The 21,550-nt window shown below is 44.1% G+C and overlaps 1 protein-coding gene across 1 annotated transcript in view; it reads left to right on the top strand.

Annotated features, from left to right (window-relative positions):
• LOC142817559 (uncharacterized) overlaps nt 1-14,721 on the top strand; it is a 167,569-nt gene extending 152,848 nt beyond the window's left edge. Inside the window, exons 2-3 of the mRNA XM_075894601.1 lie at nt 10,960-11,246; nt 14,347-14,721. Coding sequence (XP_075750716.1) covers nt 10,995-11,246; nt 14,347-14,721 — 627 coding nt within the window. The 5' untranslated portion in view covers nt 10,960-10,994. The remainder of the gene's footprint in view (nt 1-10,959; nt 11,247-14,346) is intronic.
• Nucleotides 14,722-21,550: the final 6,829 nt, after the last annotated feature.

Genomic DNA, 21,550 nt, shown 5'->3' with positions numbered 1-21,550 from the left:
ATCTAGCTTGAATCCCCTCTCTGATGTTGACATTTACACTTGCCTGTTTTTTTTTGTCATAAATTATCTGTGGTGTACGAAAACGTCGCCAATGAGGGAAAAAAAATCTGGGTCACTGATAAAAACATATTCAGGCCTTTTTTCTGGGAAGCTGTAAAATTTTAGGATTGTTTGTATCGTAAACAAATGGAATTGACAGAGCAATGTAGGCAGACGCATTTCCTGACAACTATATTGTTGCAGATCTAGGCAGCCCCAGACACAAGTGCAAAGCTTCCCGCTCTAGGAGAACCAACGGCTCTGTTTTTTTTTACGCAGGTCCTCCTGAGAACAACGCACATTTTATTTCAAATATTGGGCGCATGTACATTTCCCTAAACAATCACATGGAGTCTTCTCATACGCCAAATTTGCAATAGCTCATTCTGCGCAATAGGTCTAAAGCCCGTTGAACTTTAGCCACGATGGATTCTTGATGTGGGCCCCAGTTAAATTTTTCATTTTACAGCATGCCCAAATAATAAAGGCAGTCTACTTCCGGAATGGGTTCCTGATTATATGTAACGCTCGATCGAGCGATAGGTTTTATAACTTCATCTCCAAACAGCGTAGAGATGAAGACACGAGAAATAACTGTTGACGAAGAATTGACAATAAGTTTCTATTGTGCCATGTACTAAGATAATTAATCTCGTCATGCCTACTCACGCAGTCATATTTAAAGGAATATGAATATATAACGAAGATTTTAAACGGCAAGGCAGACTTTCAGGTCAAACAAAACGTGTGTGTAGCGGAGAGGGGATAAAAACTTCGCATAAGCAACTTCAGCTGCATACTTGTACTGTTGCCAGTGTCAGAGCCTGATATTGCAAAGAAGAACATTTCTATTGTCCTTTTATGTCACCATGGAGAGATAGAGGGGAAGAGAGCGATAGAAATAAGATTTATTTAGCCACTGACTTCATGCTGCCTTTCACAGATATCCTTTTGAGATGTTATAACGCAGTACATAGGTTAATTGATTGATTGATTGATTGATTGATTGATTGATTGGACCAGTTGACAACAACTGTGATATGTCGTCGGCTTATCTTCAACGTTCAGATGTTCATTTCACGATAATAGACCAGGTGAAAACATCCAGCTTTTTTTTACAGCTCGATGCTAAACAAAGAGTAGTCATTAAGAACTAGAAGACGCATAACACTGAAGCATAGTACAAGCGCTATGCATGATAAATAACGCGACTGCCTTGACAGAAGGATCATGCAATGAAGAAGCGTCAGCATGTGTGGTCTTTATACCCGAAATTCATAAAAAGAGAATGCAGAAGTTACCGCACAACTCTTCATTGACGACAGCAGAATTGGTGGCTATCTTTGAAGCAGTTAAGCTTATCTGCGAGAATTCCAAGCCACGAAAGTGGATGATTGCACAGATACCAAGCCTTCCCTTGAGCTAATCAAAAATGCAAGATCGCTTTACAAAATGGTGAAATATTATATTATAGTGCAGAAACTGTGGAATATGCCTCATCACAGGGTCACAACATCGTATTCCAATGAATACCCAGTCATATTAAAATAAAGAGAAATGAAGAAGTTGACAGTCTCGCCAAGAAGGCATTGAACGAAGGACAGGACTGTGAAATTCGTATGTGTTGGGTGGATATTTGGCATTTTATAACGCAAGGAGCTAACCATTGTTTGATGGAGAAGTGGTGCGATAGCCCTAAACTAAAGGAATCAGTTTTTATGAGGTTTATCTACACAGAAGATTTTTCATAGCGACAGATCTCCCACTACACTTACAGACATTACTCCATTGACTTCGATTGGAAGTAGCATACACAAACAGCTTCCTGCACAAAATACATCGATGCAACTCCCCAGAATCTCATTGTGGTCATGCAGAAGAAAATGTTCGTCATATTATTTTAAAGTGCGTTAAATACGCGAATGAAAGAGAAAACTTAAGGAACAAAGTAGCAAGTTTGGACAGTGCAGAGACGACCCCTCAAATTAAAGAAATTACTCCGACCCTGGCCTGAGATGCATCTTCAGTAAAAGCGAACATCTTCCTGACAGACTTTTCAGTGGAGACAGACTGGATAAGCGTCTGTGATAGACAGCCAGGGATTGCCATATATGAAATGTGTTACTGCATATACTGGCAGTAGAAAAGGAAGGTGTGAGTGTGAACAGTATATGAACGTGTGAACTGCTGCAAGCAAACTGTGCATTGGCATTTTATTTCAACTGGTTTCAGTGTGCTATTACGTTTTTTTTGTAGTTCATTTTTGGGTACCGTTCAGTATTATTTTTTTTTGCTGAGAACTTATTGATATGAAGTAGCCTAGACAATATGGACCTCAACTTCTTCACAGCAAAACAGTTAGAACAAAACATACAGCTGTTCAATGTTTTCAGGCTCACAAACGCACATATACAAAACACAATCCACTGCGCTAAGGCGCACAGCAAGGCAACATTGACGCAGAGGCGGAAAGGTAGACAAGAATCCTAAAAAAAAGACAAACTTGTCGAACGCGTGTAGCAGAGACGCAAGGGTTGAGTGTCATACAGGTACTACGTATCAATTTTTACATGTCAACGCACACAGCATTCGCCTCGAGGACATACCGTGGTGCCACCTACGTGATGACGTCACTCATAGACTGCCGGGTTGACTTTGTCTGCTAGAACACCGCATTTGCTGCGCTTTTGCTGTGGACATCGTGTGTGCAATTTTGAAGCTAAGCGCTTAAAGAGGCAGTTAAGACCTGATATTACGGGCAAGCAAACTGTATACGAATCGGTGATACTCTTGCGTCTAATTTGCATTGTGAAATCACGACTAAGAACCAGTGCAGCCATGGAGGACAATGCAAGTGGTGTCGCGAAAGCAAAGCTGCCGTATTCCAAAACTACGCATCCTATCTGTGACGTCAAAACGATCGCAGCGCTGGCCTCTCTAGTGGCGGCCCTCACGGCTAATACAAGTCAGAACATTGCGGTTAAGTTAAAATTGAACAGCTGCGGAGAAAATCAGAAGAAAACAAAGTTTTGTAAAGTTGTCAGGCATCATAGACGACTAGTGCACTTAATGTTATCTGCGCTTCATTATTCTCAAGAGCTGAGGTTCTTTAACAAGCAATGAATGCTAAGTACATGTTTCTTCTTTTTAGTTTGACTATGCTAAACTGTGACTGCTGAAGGGATTCAAGGTCACTTCCTCAGTCTTATCAGCACAACACTCTACTTCTAAATAACTAAGTGAAGGAAAGACGCATGGTCTCCATACTGCTTCAAGAAATATATGTGAAAACCTGAAAACTAAAGAACGGTTACTATGCTCCTTTGCGAAGCGTCACGCGTGCCAATGTTCGTTTGGCTCAGTCATTCTAATGTGACTATTTCGTGCAGCTGTTAAATATTCGCCCATATTGAAAAGACACGATGTATTCACCTCCGTGTCATAAGTGTTTGTCGGGATTCTTTTTTTGTTCTCTCCAGCACTTTATCGCCACAACCTCGTACTCAACCCACGTTCTCTCCCAGTGTCGTTACATATTATGTGTTCTTCGTCTCTAACTCCCTGAGCACTATTTGAGGGTCACCGTTCATTCGATCATAGTTATAATCTCTTCAATCACTATGTATACGTTAGTGAACCGGACTTAGCCTCCACAGCAGCAAACCGATCTTGGGAACGATTATTTTTGTTGGCGTTGTGCATGAATAAAACTGCACATACTTTATGGTTTCACGTGAATAAGTGATGCTTTATTTGTTGCACGAAAAAGATTAGGGAGATTAGAAAAAGCTGACAAGCTGCTTGACTAGCTCCGGCACACCAAATGTACACTTTGGATCGTTTTTAACAAACTGTGCTACACACATGGAGAAACGGCAATACAATAAACTACAACGATAATAAAATAATGAACACAATAAGTAACAATGTTAATAAACGGGGCAAGTAAACAGCACAAAGTAAATGTAAATTGAAAAAGAGACACAATTATGATTATCAATATAACGCATTTTCTATCGAAATATGAAGTGATATATCAACACACATCACACACACACACACACAAATAGAACTCAGAACTATAGAATCCAGTTTCCTATTTCAACAGCTGAAAAAAACGAAAAAAGAAACCAAGAAGAAACAAAAAAGCTAGAAAAAAACAATGAATGAATGAATGAATGAATGCTACGTGTAATTGAAACATCACGCCTTTAAAATCTGGAGTGCTATTAACCTATACAAAACTTAAAGGTGGTGGGCAGACCACACAACGTGCGACTGCTTAAGCTTAATCACCTAGCATTTTGCAATCATTTTTCTTGCGTACAGAATAGCGTTAAAAATGTTCTATTGACCATACTTTGTAATCGCTTAAAAGTATGGGAAGTAGCGAAAGCCACAGTTCCCATTCATGGGTGGTGTGTCCACCATTTTTCTCAACTAACGTATCCCACTTGTGGACACCGCTTTTGCCCCTTTGAGCGTGAAATTTCTGTCACAGTACTTTTTCGTTCTTTACCACTCGTGAAACCCCACGAAAAAAAAAAAAGCTTCTTGCGAACTGTCTCTGTTCTTGCACAAGTCTTTGTTTTTTTAGAGAAGATCTGGTAGCAGGGTTAAGAAATGGCCTGTATTGCGCATATTGTATACAGCAAGCAAAGTTTTGCAGTAAAAAGAAATTAAGGAAACCTTATTTCAACAAGGCGCCCTATAAACAGAGTGACAGTATCAACAGCGCCTCGTTGCACCATGCCAGGTCGAACGAACCTGAGGAATTGCCTCCTTTCATTACCATGAAGCAGCATGCGTGAGCATTGGCCTCAAAATAGAACGGCGCACGCGGAAGTGGGCGGCAGAGTTGAGCTTCGGCAGAACGTAGGAGAAACCCTCGAAAGGCGTGGTAGGTTGCGCCAGTCAGCGGTCTGGCTCAGTACTAAAAGTACAAGCGGCAGGCTCACTACGAGGTGCATGAGCGTAAAGCAGAGAAATCGGAGCTGAAGAACGCAAAAACAAAGAAAGAAAAGTAGAGATCACCGAGAAATAAGTGGGCGTCACCGATTTTGGGCGACCGCTTCTTACGGAGGAAACAAATGGGCAGCTCCCGTTGTTGTATTCTATTTTCCGTTGGAGTACATCGTATTTCATTTAAGTTTCCTTTCCACTCTTTTTTTTTTCTATGGTCTAACTTGAAAGTTTACGAAGGCTGACGTTTGCACCATACGTGAGCACAGGACTTGGAAAGTAGGTAAGGGAATCGTAGATGTAAGGAAGGGGAAATTGAGATATTTTTAGCCAGTTGGCACTTTGAATCTTTTTTTATTTCTCAGTCGTGCTAAGTGAAATCTCCCCGTATCTTACGCATTTTCTTTTTTTTTCCAAATTTATATATTTTTCTACTCTATTTGATGGACGCGCAATCGTGTGGTGTTTAGCACATTTTTTTTCTTTTAGAAAGGTTTCGCCTTTAAGGTTGGAAGGGGGGGAATGCAAGGGAAGGAAATTCACCAGACCACTCACGACCCATTCTCGTATTTTACCCCCAGCGAGAATAGGCATGCAAGAAAGACGACAAGGGGCTCCGGAATGAAAGAAAAGTTTACTACCAAAGTATGCCATCCCATTAAAATCATTGTCATCGAATATCACTTTTGCGATCATTCGTGTGTCCCTATTTATTCAAGTCTTCTTTCGCAATCGTACGACCTCCTTTTTGTCTGCTGCTTAGTTGTGATTTTTTTAGTAAGGAGAAAGGGGGGTTTGGTCAGCAATTCACGAATGCATTACAGAAGGAGAGAGAAAAATTAAAATGAGAAAAAGGCAAGGAAGTTAACCAGAAATTGGGGCATCCGGTTTGCTACCCTGCACTAATGAAAATGAAAATGGGGAATAAAGATGAGAAAGAAAGCGAAGAACGAAACAGCCACGTGAAAAAAAAATGAGAGCTGGTGTGCTATAGCCTATTCAATAGTATGTGGTATGCTAATATACCTCGGGATTGGGGAGTAGGGGATTGAACGAGCGAGAGAAACAAATATTACAACGGAAAAAAAACACAGCTACACGTTTACACCCACACGCGAGCGTTCCACTCAAAGTCGTTCAAATAGGCCAGTAGATCGCATGATGGCTAAAAGCACTTGTAAGGCCTTCTTCGGCAACGTTATTCTACACGATGGCGTAATAGTGTTTCTTCAGAACGAGGCTACTCGTCTAACTGCCTGATAAAGAAATTGCTTCTGTGTGGCGTATTCCGGACAGTCACACAGAACATGTGCAACACAGAACATCCCTTTCAACGACTATTGGCTGAAGTAGTTTATAAAGACGAGACGTAGTAGCTAACAATTACAAAGCTTGCTCTCATCTTTCTTGCTACGCCAGTAGGAAGTTTCTCACTCCATAAAAAATTACACCATCTCCCACTCACGGAAGCAGGCAGTGCTGGTGTTCATTTCGTTTTTCATTTGTATATTTCCATGTATGTTTCATTTGTGTGTGGAGCTGTGTATATGTTGTGTACTGATTATGTTGGCCCCGTCCGATCTATGTGTATTACCGTGTGTGTGCCTCAAAGTGAACACCCAGCACAGCTAGGAGAGTGCAGTTGAGTGAGCGTGCGCAGCATTATATACGAGTGCACAGCTCTGGGGGAGAAATAACCGAGAGAGAAAAAATGAAGAGGAGGCAGTGCTCTGCCTCCTCCTCCCACCTCCTCGCGATCACGCGAGAAGAAGGGGGAGAGTTGGGGCATGCGTAATGGTAGAGTGGACGGTCGCCAATGGACGGACACAGCCCCGAGCAAATACTGCTTCACATCGAAAATCTCTTACCGACTTGAGAACAACTTTGCCGCAGAATGTAAAACCTAGGGCTGGGAGATTTCTCTTCACAAGAAATTGTACTGTTCTATTCTAACTGTTTAGCTGTGGGGATGTTGAGGTATATATGGTTTCGGCTACTTCATATCAATAAGTGCTGCTGCAAAAAAAACTAAAAAAATTATACTCAATAGAACCCACAATGAACAATCAGCAAAAACAAGCGTAATATCACATTTTAACCAGTTGAAATAACATGTCAATGTACAGTTGGATTGCAGCTGTTCACACTGTGATAAAATTTTCACACGCGCACTTTTCTATGTTTACTCTCAGTATATGCACTAACACATCATTTTATGTATGCCAACTCCTAGCTGCATATCACAGGCGCTTATCCAGCCCAGTCTCCACTAAGAAGTCTATCAGGAAGGTGTTCGCCTTTTACTGAAGGTGCATGTGAGGCCATGGTCCGCCTAATTTTTTTTTTAATGTGACCGGCCATGTGTCCAAGCTTACTAGTTTCTTCCCTAATTTTTCTTTTTCCTTTTCCTGCTTTCCGCACTTCGAAAGAATATGGCGAACATTTCCTTCTGCATTTCCTTTTGCTGGCTGCGTCGCAGGCCAGCAAAGCGACGCGGGCATTGCTAGGTTTTCTAAAGACGACCGGACTACGCGATCGCTTATCTAAGTGTGCAATAAACAAGGTCACATGTACCCACACGTTGACCTCCAATTCTTTCTTTTCTTTTAATCTCCTCACTCCTTCCCCCAGTGCAGGGTAGCAAACTGGATGTGGGTCTGGTTGACCTCCCTGCCTTTCATTTTTTCCCTTCCTCTTCTTTGTTCTGCATGACCACAATGGATGACGAGTAATCGGATCGATGTATTTTGTGCAGGAAGCTGTTTGTGTATGCGACTTCCAGTCGAAGTCTGTGAATTGAAGTCTGTAAGTGCCGTGGGAGATATGCCAGTGTAGAAAAGTTTTCTTAGAGCAATGGTTAGCTCCTAGCGTTATACAATGTAGAATATCTGCCCCAGACATAGGCACTGTGCAATCGCGTCTGTCAGCGAGACTGCCTGCCTCTTCATTACTCTTTATTCCAATGTGGATGGCTATTCGTTGGACTACGATGTTGCGACCCGTGCGCAGAGGCATATTCCACAGTTTCTTCGGCAATACATTGTGTTATTTCAACATTTTCGTAGTTATCTCGAATATTTGATTAACTCAAGGGCGGGCTTGCTGTTCATGCATACTACCCACTTTCGTGTCCCAGAATACTCGCAGACAAACTTAACTGATTTTAATATAGCCTCTGAGTCTGATGTCTCTTCTGTTCTGTTCTGTTCCAACTGTTTTGCTGTGGAGAGGTTGAGGTCCATATTACCTCGGCTACTCCATATCAATAAGTTCTGCAGCGAAAAAAAAAGAATAATACTAAACTGTACCCAAAATGAGCAATAAAAATATAATAGCACACTGTAATCAGTTGAAATATTATGTCGTTGAGGAAGATTTGTGCGATGATTTGTACAATCTTTTTCTTGAATTTCGGATATAAAGAACACAAAGGCTGCATTTCTTCTGTGCAGGACCCGTCTGTATATATGTTTGTATTTTCATTATGTGTTATACCTAAACAAGGAAGCACCATTTGATACTTTATGCGCGTGTTTTCTCGATGCGATAGGCCGTGAAAGGTGATCCCACGTCAAAGGCCAGCTAGAACGACTCCATTTCAAACATAAATGTGGGATGCTTATGTGTTGAATGAACTGTCCACCAACCAAGACTTGAAAGAACACAATGAAACCGAGCAGGCGTTCCCATGTTACTCTTTCAAGTCACATAGATCGAAAATACAAAAAAAAACTAAACAAAAAAGATCCGCTTTTATTTTTTCTTGCATTAACAGTGGACGCTTTACAATGGGCAAAAAAACGCAGTGCATGCCGTGATCATGTTTCTTGGCGTCAAGTACCTATTTTCAGCCTTACTCCAATCTCACTGGCGTTGCGCTCAGATTTCTGATACTCGAAGAAAGCCACCAAAAATATGGGACATGAGCAGAAGGCAGACGCAAACACCGCTGTAATTTCATGCTGTTTGCGTCCACCTCTTTCTCGAGTACCATGCTACTGTTAACTTTCATAAAGTATCATGAACCAACTGGCCCAGATATGAACTTTTAGGAATCGGATTTCTGACTTTGATGGAAGGGGAATTATTGACAGGTATCGCTGATGCTGCGTGCGTCAAGCTGCTGATATTCACCCCGATGTTGACGGTGTCGGATGAATGAAAGAGCACTGATAGCGCAGCCGTTTTGGTAAGAACAGTGAGAAAGAGGACAAGATGAACAAACAACTTCAACTATAGTTGTCAATATAGCACGCTTTATGGGTATTGCATGGCGTTCACCTATTAAAATTTAGATAAATAACAAACATAGCGTATCCCATGAAACACTGGAACTAGTTTAATCGAAACCTCCGCTGATGTTTTTGAGTAATCACCATTCCTGTTTCGCCAACGTTTGAGAATAAGGCATACGAATATACAATTTTGATACCGATAAAGAAGCACTTCTCTTGAAGAAAAATAATGGCGCTCCAACGCCGAAGGCGCGTCTTCTCCGGGTCTTCATCGCTCAAGCGTGGAAGACCCGAAACTATCGCACATATTAGCTACTGCAGCAAACTTTATAACATAAATTCTGCAGGCTTACGCAACATAACCACGGCGCTATTACGACTCTCAACGCCGCAGCGAACTCTGTCTTGGTTTTCAACTACCTATGGCTGTTCATTCTGCGCACATATCCAAATGCGTGTGTGTTTTCGCCCCCCCCCCCCTTCTTTTTTTTTTTCGTCACAATGCAGCCACCGAGGCGGCGGGCACCGAGGCAGCGCCCTCTACCTTACCATTGTGACACTTCATTCAAAGAGCAGCCACGTTATGTCCTAATTCTATCTGCATGAGCATGCAAGCCTGAGCAGCCGCACTGCCGCATGAAGCATCTCTGCGAATACGTGTCAGCATCCACGTATCACTCCTTGTTGCACCGCTGCCTTATAGCACGCATGTCAAAACCGACAAAATGCCTATTATCAAGCGCAGCCTTCATTCGCACGATATTCTAGGTGGGCCTTCTACCTACGCGCACCCGTTCATCGCATTTTTTTTTTTCTAGGTGATGTCGCTAAACATGCGAACCAAAAACTGAAGGGAAAAAGAGAGTGAAGCGCTGCTTGGTGAAATCGTGTAGTTATACGATCGCAGAAATTAACTAAGAAAATGTAGACCTTTATTCAACACCACGTAACGTGCGTGGAGATGTAAGACGAATGGATCTATGTTGTTGTTTCCCTTCCTTACTTCCTTTCCTCCTTTCTTCCTCCTTTCTTTTTCTCTCCCTCTGTCTTTCTTTCTTTCTTCCTGCCTTTGCCTGACACTCCATATGACAGCAAGGACAAAATTCAGAAGTGCTTAATAAAGTGGTCTACGACATAAATGTTGAATTGTAATTGAATTGACAAAGTGCAGAAATTACACAACAGCTCACTGCAAAAAAGCCAGGAGAACTAAAATTTTAGCTGATATTGCACAGTGCTGACAGCATGTTCGTAGATAGAGTAGCTAACTAATGATACTTGCAACTAGTGCCAATTAAGTTCGGTGAGAAATCAACATCATCACCGCAGACATATCAACATCCCGTCATGGAAAGTGAGTGAAAAAAGCTCAAAACGACGTCGTATAGCAAAAACCGCCAAAGCAATGAAAAACTGGTTGATTCTTTGACAACGTACGCAAAAGATAACATGTGCGTGACTTGCACAATTGAGTTAACTGTTAAAGAAAAAGCCATCCGTAATTAAAGGTAGATACTTGAATTTGTACTGATTAAAAGTCCCTCATACATATACATAAATATTTTGTCTTCTCATCTCTGCTCCACATCTCAGCGGTAATCAGTAGCAGAAACCAATACTACGTGCCCGCTTTATTAGTGGATCGGAGTGCACATCCTTAACGGTATACTTTCGCTTCCTTCACTCCATGTTAATGTGTTTTTTGTTTTCCCGTTGGGCGCAGGTGAGTGCCTGTACCTAACAGCGCCGAGTGGTCGCATGGCCGGATCGTGGCCGGGGACGAGCGGCCTACAGCTGCTGCTGCTGCCCCTGGTGCTGCTGGCGGTGGCGCCACCATCGCGGGCGCAGTCGGCCGACCAGGAGTGGCAGCGGCGAATACTCGAGCGGCGTCAGGTCGAGCAGCTGCCGCCGGCCGCCATGCCTGAGCCCTCGTGCACCCAGCTCAGGCTCATGTGGCGCCAGATGCATCGCATGGCTCGCCACAGCCAGCTCACCAACGAGATACCGCAGGTGATGACAGTCCCACTGCTGCCGACACCATTTATCCTGTTCCTCGCGCCCCATACCAATGCGATAGCGTTAAATGTTTCGTTAAAGACGGGTCTTCCAAAATGCGGAGGGCAGATAAAGGTGAGGGCTTGATTCGTAGTCGACACCAGCTAGTATTCAGCGTGATAGTTAGGTATTCAACCACAAAGCCGCCCTGGTGCTTCAGGCCAATGTACCTTACAGAGCCATCCCGTGGTCCAAGGACTCACGTTAGCATGTGCAATATTGCGTGACATAAGTGCAGAGTCTCAAAAGGCGTCGCACCTTGTGAATTGCGAAACGAGTGTGTTATTGACCGCTACCAGCCCCATTACAATGTGCTGAGCTATAATTCATCATCATTATCATTCCTACCAACTACAGCATCACCAAACAGTAAAGCTACCGACGTGACCTCCCAAGCTGCACAAATAATGATGATGACGATAAAATAATCCCTTTAGATGACTGAGTTGAAGCGACGTTTCACACGAAGCGTCAATAACCTCCACAGACAAAACACAACACGGCTTGTCGGATACCTAATGCCCCAAACTCAGTGCGTGAATTCTGTAAGCAGTTCGTGGTGTACTCACAATAGAAAGGTAGCGCGCACTGTATTCTATATGATATGAATCGAGTACTACTGTCCCGTGGTATTTGTTGAGACAGCAGTTATAGTGACACTCCGCTGAAAACTCATCGTTTCTGCGTTGGTCCATGGAAATCACACCGTGCACCGCGCTTTTCGTGCTCTGTAATTGAGGGTGAGCAAGCGATAGATGTGTATAGAGCAGAGATAGTGGAAGGAAATGTTCAATGCGTTTTCAAGAAGATGGTTAGCGTGCCAGGTATGTCGCAAGGATGAGCTCGTGTGGTGCAAAATAACGAGGAATTGAGGAGAGTCGCTTGCCAAGCGCGCGTACCCTGCCTCGTGTCAGTCCGGACGGCAGAAGCGAGGACGTTGCTCGGTCCATGGCCTCCGAAATTAGTTCCAGCACTGCCAGCTTGACATGTTGCCGGTACTCAGATTGGAGGCCACACTCGCTACACCGAATGTGGTTAAAGACGGCACGGGCACTTTGTTTTCTGAGAAATCTGGGGCTTTCACAAATGTTGAGCAACCACAGAACACTGGTAGCCTGTAGGTGCTCCTTCCTCCGACACTCCCGAATCTCTGCACGACTAAGAAAATAGGTCGCTCGACGTGTGAGAAACCGGAGGCACGGAAATTCCTCTGGGCACTGTTTTTAAGAGGCCCTGCAACACTTTTCGATCATGGTCAGAGAACACTGCCGATCGGTAGTAGAGGCTTCCGAGAACACGCGAACCAATCGTTATAGCATAGCATGCGGCCTGAAATTTACAATAAATTATCAAAGTCAGCTAAAAATTACTTTCTCTTCCCTCGATAAATCACGGAATATGCCAAACAATAAAACGCAGATGACCCATCTATGAGCCATTGGCTGATTTGAACATGGCGCGCTCGGTTGTTACATAAATCGCCGCAAGAGGCCGTCACTGATGACTCCACCAACATAGCTGGAGTCACCAAGAGTGTGATGAGGTGAGAAAAGGCGGCAGCTTGAGGGGAACCCCACGTAAAAGTCACGTCTTTCTTCAAAAGGTTGGTGCGCGCGCGATCGCTCTGAAAAGACGCGTGTTCGATGAAAAAAAAAGAGAAAAGGGCTCAAAAGACGAGCGTGAAGTTTTTTGTTTGCCCTCCTATCGCTCCTTGCTTAGCTTCCAGCGCAGAGAGAATGTGATTGCAGCGTGTTACAAATATTTGTAACTCCGCTCATACCGGACGGATTCTTAAAATTCTTGTGGCGTTGAATCGGTCAGGCAATACGTTTTCCCAGTGAATTGTTTCCATGTTTACCAAAAAAAAAGTGCTTCAGGGCCCTTTCAATGCTGTTGTTCTTGACGCCAGTGTTTTTTAAAGCTAGCGCTTGTCACTATCGAATGAGACGTATGCTTGTTTGCCTGTGTGCATATAGGACCATTGTGTAGAAAAAGAGCAATATATGCCATTGTGAGACACCATCTTAGCTGAAAGAACCGAGCATGACCTGTTGGCGCTAGCTCTGTGATGTTTTTGGCGGCTGTCGCCACCCACGTGACAGCACCCATAAGCCTCCTTTTCAAGTTATACTTGTGTCAATGAATCCGATCCTACCAGTTTTTCAGCCTGCAAAAGGTGACTGCAATGTACAGAGTGTCTCAGTTAAGCTGCGTCAAGTACATTTTCTTTATTTTGCGCACTTTAAAGAAAAGCTTTAAACAGGGAAGCTATCCCAACATAGCTTATTCAGTCCGACTTTGCTGAACGAACGTTACAACTTCTCTACTGAACATCTTTCGTTTGATACGTATATGAGAGGTGAATTATCTTTATCTGTTTAATACCGAGACTCTGGAATTGGCTTTCATCCCAGTACGGTTATTATATCCCAGCTTGTCAGAACAAGTGCTACAACTTTTGCATTCAAGATCTTTCACTAGAGTTACTAATTAAGAAATGAAGTAAGCTATCTGTTGACTACCCAGGAAATTAGATAAGGATAATGATCCTAACATACCTCGCCGCGGTGGTCTAGTAGCTAAGGTACTCGGCTGCGGACCTGCAGGTCGCGGGATTGAATCCCGGCTGCGGCGGCTGCATTTCCGATGGAGGCGGAAATGTTTCAGGCCTGTGTGCTCAGATTTGGGTGCACGTTAAAGAACCCCAGGTGGTCGAAATTTCCGGAACCCTCCACTACGGCGTCTCTCATAATCATATGGTGGTTTTGGGACGTTAAACCTCACACATATAGCAAAGATCCTAACATGCGTGCAGCGCACGGTTAAGAACAATACCTGGCTAATCCAACTCGCTTAGCACATATCTTTGACCCAAGTTAGCTGAAGAACCCTGTATAAGGCCGATACTGAAAGTTTGGCCCCGTACTCTTTATGCTGCTGTTCAATGAGGTGCTATTTCTATAAAACAAATGAAAGCTTATCGAAAGATACTGTTTTTTTTTGTTTGTTTGCCATTTCAAACATAACACGTGTCTCACTTGTGCTCCTGGCGCAGTTCCCTGCCTCTTACCCGTTCGGTTATGTGTCGCCCGACGACAAGGCACTCATGTACTGGACGCCAGCGTCATTCGGCAAAGTCGTCCGGCAGCCCGGTCAGAAGCCTGCGAGTCCGATTAAGCCTGGCCGGCCATCTGTCAACGGTCGGTTCGCCCAGACGCCGCTGCCTCGCTCCGAGCTCGGTTCTTCGTACGGCACCGTGGTGCGCAGTCCCAGCGAGAAAGCTGCTCTACGGCGTCAGATGGCCGCCGCTACAGGCGCCTGGGGACCCTTTTCACCCGACCGTGGTTCGGACGCCGGCATCGTGTCCAAGACCAGGGTTCTCTACCGCAGCGAACAGGTAAAAGCACACACTGCCTTTTTCTATGAGTGAATTACTGGAAATATTGTACTACTCGTTATCTCCACGCGATTAAGGGGTGGCAAAAGCATGAGAGCCCGCGTTTAATTTTCAGCAATTGGCGTTAGTTTCTGAAACTATCTTAACATCACATATGACATGTAGGACACATATACAACAATCTGGTATGATCATACGAGGACACATGATTTGTATAGGCTCAAGCCAGATTATTGAACACGTGTCCTATGTGCCATATAAGAATGCGAGTCTACAAACCTCAACGACCTGCCGTATGTTGTGTACCTCTCCCGTTCCTTGTGTCAAATGACCAAAAAGATGTAAGTTAGCTTGAAGCGTATTTCTTTGCAAAGCCTTTGCGTACAATTTTGTGTAGACCGCCTGAGATAGTCGCCCAGCACAGCATTCTTCTGCGCTTCTTCACGGCCCGCAATGCAGACGTGACGCAGATAATAAGCGTATTTTGGCAAACCATGCCAAGGCTCCGAAAAAAAGAGCGAGCAAAAATTATTCATGATGAAACAAATTTTGCTTTAACGAAGAAATATTTCACCATTAACATTTAGCAACACGATCAATTGGCAGTTATTTTCAAAAATAAAGAGTGTCTCCTCCTCCCACAATAATCTTTATCTATCCAGCATGCTTATTCTAGCATTATCGCCACACTCCTGATTATAAATCAGCAAAACTTGTGCTTACTCGGACTCCTCTATAAAATATATTTTCCTCATTTGGCTCAGCCTGACTGATACGCACCCAAATTTTACTGAATCGGACTCACTCGGAATAACACTCACGCAAAGCATTTCTTGCCCGGACTCACTTAGACTCAGACTCGTGGCTCGATATGAGTCAGAGTGAATACTCATGAGTCCGTCAGCCCCAAGTTGAAATCATGGTGTCGATGTACTCAGATACTGTGGGCATTCAAACGCCTACAATACCATTATTTCCCGCAATAGCTTCACTTATTCGCACTGTTTGGTATAGTACCTTAGAATACCAGTTATGAACGCCCACCAACCAGTAGGTTTGTTTTTCTTAAAAGATATGTCAAGATATCTTTATCAAGAACTTCCCTGGAAGAGTTGGCTGTGGAGGAGGTCCAAGCATTCTTCCATTTAGTTTGCGTCTCTGATCAATAAATATTGAAATGAAGTATGCACGAGACTGCTTTCAGTTACGTGTGCGTAGGCGTGAGTACAAACATGAATACAGGTAAGGCTGATAGTAATACCAAAGATGAGTGAATAGGACCATAGGTCGGTAAAAAAAAGTGAAACAACATCAAACTCACTTAAGAGATATGTCTTGTAGCTCGGACTCACTCGGAATCAGGCTCACCAAAATTTTCCAGAGCCAAACTGACTCGGACTCACACTCACGAATATTTTCTTTATCAGAAATCACTCGAATTCAAACTCACCGAAATACCACTCAGGCGTACTCACTCACACTCAGACTAATGGCTCAATCTCGGTCTGAGCGAGTGCGAGCAATTCCTCTTTTACTAGATGCCCGCCGCGTGGATCCGCACACCCGGTTCTTCACCCTTTCCCTTTTTTTTCTTTTTGGAAAGGCAACATGTGCCGCGTGCGGCGTACTGCTGCAACGGGAGTTACGTGATTCTACCTCCGAGATCGCTATCACACTTGTTGATTGATTGATATGTGGGGTTGAACGTCCCAAAACCACTATATGATTATGAGAGACGCCGTTTCCGTCTCGGAGGTGCTAGCAGCATCACTTAGCTCTGCGCTGAGCAGCATCATGCTGTCAGACGCCCTGAAGTTCCACTGCCACCAGAACATGGATGGACGAGTGCATGGATAGATGTGCCCACCTGTGCCTTTTAGATTGGGTGGTAGCTCATGCCACCTAGTGGGTAAGGCGAGGAACGCCGCCTCACGGATTTCTGGCGATTTGCACCAACTGGATGAACCATTGCGGCAATGGAAAAGCGAGTGACGCGAAATGTATCCAGTAAGTAGGCACCGGTACGAGTTAGTCGACTAATGAGTAAGTTTGCCAACTCGTGCCGCTGATACTTCAAGGTACCAGACGTGAACGTAAGAGCGAGCGCGATCATGGCCGTCGCAAAAACACGCTAGATCGATATTCATTTAAAATGATCACAATGCAGAGACTGACACGCATTACCGTTCCTGCGTTGATCACAAGTTTGCAAGCACACTGTGTCACGTTACTACGGCAAAGCCTCTGACCATTTACAACAGCGATCGCGAAGCAGTATTGTGCAAGTGTCGAGCCGCCCGTGAAAGTGCAAGCGCGTGTGCGTGAATAACGGCTACATGATAAATAGAAAGCCTATGGAACTCAACGAAATCCGTCTTTATCTAGTTTGAAAGTTCAAAAATTACATTGTTAACGAAGAAATTCAATCTAATTTCGCATCGGCTCGTTCAGCATAAGTTGGGTTCGTCACGTGGTCGTTGATTTTGGTCTCGGACTTTGAGCCTGCATGCACGAAACCTTCGTGTTCAACCATCTTTGTTTAGCAAAGGGGCCTTCATTTCTCGCTCGATCCCATTTTAGCCATTTTAGAGTACACCAAAGTATTGACGCAGACCACAAGCACGATACTACGCTTCTTTGGTGCAGATGACTAGAATGAATCCATTGATGAACATGTTTCCAGCCTTCCACTTATCAGTGCAACAGAGCACGTCAGCTGCGGTATGGACAGGATGACTCATCGATGTCGTCAACGTGTGCGTTGAGATACCGCACGTTTAGAAGAACAAGGGTGAACTTAGTTGAGTGGACAACGTCTTCTCGCCGGGCACGTAGCCCTACCATGCAGCAAGGCTGCTGCGTTGCGAGCCAGCTGCGCTGCTGCCTTGGCCTTTGGGGTGTTCATGCTGCGGAGTGGTGACGAAGAGTGTTCACCGAGTGAGCTCAGTTAGTGTTCTCTTGGTGATGTAATGAAGATTGTTTCCCCAGGGAAGAGATAGGAAGCGCGCCAAACGTCAGAGCTGGATGTAGGCGCGGCTATCTAGCGGTCACCTAGCGCGTGCTACAGTAGTCACCAACTACCAACTGAGCACGCAGCGCCACCTGGGCTGTGTTCCAATTCTCAGACAGCATATAGACAGTCTACGCAAACTACTTAGAAGACAGCACCGAACCCATGCTATCCGAGAATCGGAACACGTCTGGACGGCTGGATGGATGGATGGGTATGGCTGTGCCCTTAAGATCGGGCGGTGGCTAGAGCCACCAAGCCGATATACTTAATGAACCAAAAACTAGATTTTTTTTAATAGTGAGGTTGAGGATTCGTACTTTGCAGCGAAGGGTTCAATTTTCACTCGTGCCTTGCCTTTATCCACCAATCAGATAACCTCCTTCTAGTTAATTCTACCCGCTTAAAGCGTTTTTTGCCCTCACTGTCACTAAACACCAGTGCTTTGAGAAACTCTGCGCCATCAACCTGAACTACAGGGCGAAGCCCTTTACAGAACATTACCAAGTGTTCGGCAGTTTCTTCTTCCTCTCCACACGCACTGCATACTGTGTCTACCCCTTCGTATTTCGCTCGATATGTCTTTGTTCGCAATACTCCCATCCTGGCCTCAAATAGTAGAGAACTACCCTGAGTATTATCATAGATCCCTTCCTTTGCTATTTCCTGCTTAAAAGTTCGATAGATCTCTAGTGCGAACTTTTTAATCATGCCGATTCTCCACATATCGGTTTCAGCTTCCTTCACTTTCTTCTTAACCGATAATTTTTTTTGATTTGGCCCCCTGCTGTTTTCCTAGTATTTACCAGTCAATTTTCTGCTTCGCTTCCGCCATTTTGTATAGACATTTTTCATGTACAAGTAGCTGAATACCTTCCTAGCCCAACGCTCCTCCCCCATTTCTCTCAATCGCTTCTCAAATTTTATCTTGCTGCTAGCTTCCCTGCTCTCAAATGATGTCCATCCCATATCGCCTTGTACTCCCTGATTTGGTGTATTCCCGTGAGCTTCTAAGGCAAGCCTACCTATTCCACGTTGCTTAATTTCTAATCTTGCTTGAACTTCTGATCTCATGCACAAGACCGCATTGCCGAACGTCAGACCAGGAACCATGACCCCTTTCCATATTCCTTTCACAACATCATACCAATTGTAATTCCACAGTGCCCTGTTTGTCATTACTGTTGCATTCCTGTTACCTTTAGTTGACACGTATATTCCGTGTTCCCTTAGGTACTCGGCCCCATCGCTTATCCATACGCCCAGATATTTGTATTTATCTGCTATATCTAACGTGACCTCCTGTATTCTAAGCTCAATACATTCATTGTCATTAAAAATCATGACTGCTGATTTTTGCTTACTGAATCTGAAATCTAACCTATCTCCCTTATTACCGGAGATGTCCACCAATCTCTGCAAATCTTCCTTGTTGTCGGCCATTAGCACTATATCATCTGCGTACATTAATGCTGGTAGTGCCTGTTCAATGAGTTTTCCTTGTTTGACGAAAGAGAGGTTGAAACCCAGTCCACTTCCCTCTGATTTGGCCTCTAGCCCTTGTAGGTACATCATGAAAAACAAAGGTGACGAGAACACCCCTGCCTAAGCGCCCGTTTCACCTCTGTGGGCTTAGATACCTGTTTTTCCCACTTTATAGCTACCTTGTTATTCTTATAGATCTCCTTTAAAAAAATAGTGACTACGTCTTCCACGCCTAGTGTGTCTAGTATTCCCCACAGTTACTCTTGAACCACGCTATCGTACGCTCCCTTGAAATCCAAAAATACTAGCCACAGGGGCCTGTGTTCCTTTTCTGCTATTTCGATGCACTGCGTCAGTGAGAACAGATTGTCTTCCAACCTCCTGTGTTTCCGAAACCCATTCTGCAGTTCCCCAGGCACCCCCTCATCCTCTATCCATGCCTGCAGTCTTTCCTTTATAATCTGCATCGCCAGCCTGTAGACCACTGATGTCACCGTTATAGGACGGTAGTTCTTCATGTCAGCTTCGTTCCCCTTTCCTTTATAGATCATGTTCATCCTGCTAAGTTTCCATCCATCGGGAACTTCTCCATCGATTATTATTTTGCTCACTGCCTCTCTCAAAGCCTGCTTGGACTTTGGACCTAAAGTCTTAATCAGCATAACTGGAATGCCATCTGGGCCTGTTGATGCACTACTAGGAACCCTTTTCTCAGCCCTTTCCCATTCTTGTTGCGAAAATGGAGCCATTGCGCCACTTGATTCATCCTTGTCTACTGTGGTGCATAAAGCACTTCTGTGTTGAAATTTTTCTGTCACCCCTGTTCTTATATATTCAATAGCTTTGTCCCCTTCTAGCCTAGCACCTTGAGCTGCAGTTATAAACCTCTGCTCTACGCTCGTCTCATTTTTAGGTAGTTTATATGGTTCCTAAATTTCGCAGCTGCCTTTCTATCTTTTTTATGTACTTCTGCCAGCCACTGGGCTCCCTTTCTTCCAATCTTTTCATTGATCAGAATGGATGCATTCCTTCTACAGCTTAGAAAGGTTTGCCATTTTCTTTCAACATCATCTGTCGGTTCACCCCGCTGCTAAGCATGTCTGTGTTCCCTAGAGGCTTCCTGATGTTTTGCTATGGCTCTCTTAACTTCCTCATCCCGCCAACTTTTGGGTTTGTGTCTTCTTTTCCGGGGTGACTTGTCACGTGCCTTAGCAAGCTCTAACTCAAACAGTCTAATTATATTCGTGTATGTCAACACTGTTTTATTATCCTCAGTGATTACTTTCTCAATTTGTTTAGTGGCTATTTCAATTTGCCTTTCTGAATAAAAATTTTCCTGTAGTTGCTCATCTTGTCTCCTTCCCACTTTCAATGCTCTTCCAAAACTTAGCTTGATACGTTTGTGATCACTACCCAGACTTCTGGAGCCACCTTCATCTATGTGCATTCCCCTGAGGTTATCATACATCCTATGTGACATCAGTGCGTAATCTATCGTCGACTGCAGCCTTCCTACCTCCCACGTTATTTGCCCTTCACACTTCTCGGTACTGTTGCAAATGATCAAATCCAGCCTTTCACACATATCCATGATAATTTTGCCTGTCGGGTCGGTATACCCATCTATATCTTCTATGTGTGCTTTCATATCTCCTAGTATAATTATCTCGCACTCTCCTCCTAACTCCTGAATATCCTTTGATATACACTCTACCATTTCCTGGTTTTCCTCTCTGGCCTTTGCTCCCGTCCACAAGTACACGAAACCAAGGAGTGTCATTTGCCCTGCCACTTTCACTTTTATCAATAACTGTTCCTTGCACTCCTGCTTGACCTTTTGCCAGTCTGTAATTTTATGAATGAATGCCCCAATACCACGCCCCTTTCTGTTGCCTTCTGTTCTAATACAATATTCCCACGCGTAGTCCGCATTGTTAGAGGGTTGTTCCATGTCCCTGAGATGTGTTTCTACAAAACCGTATACCATCGGCCTCTCCTCCCTTAGCTGTTCTTCTATCTCTTCCCGCTTTAGCCTGTTCCTACCGCTCTGCATGTTAATATACCCTATGTCTGAATTAGAATGGTACAATTCCAGAAAAACTCCAGCACCGTTGTTTTCTTCTATCGTCGGCCCGTTACATGTCCCCTTGGCGACTTTCTTTAAAAGTCCAGTACTCCCTCGGCGTTATTACGCAATTCTTCAATACCGAATGACGGCCCTACATAATAACACACGTCGTCTTTGGCCAGCCGAACCACTTTCACTTGAACAAAACTTCTTCACTGGCTTCACCATTCACCGGCATTCCGTCACCCCGCGCTGATATCGGGACGTGACGGGTTAGCCAATATTGCTTTCCTGGCCTC

The sequence above is a fragment of the Rhipicephalus microplus genome, chromosome 5 (genome assembly GCF_043290135.1).
Source record: "Rhipicephalus microplus isolate Deutch F79 chromosome 5, USDA_Rmic, whole genome shotgun sequence".
Classification (NCBI taxonomy): Eukaryota; Metazoa; Arthropoda; class Arachnida; order Ixodida; family Ixodidae; genus Rhipicephalus; species Rhipicephalus microplus.
Note: the sequence above shows the minus strand (reverse complement) of the source record. Positions and strands in the feature narration are given on the sequence as shown.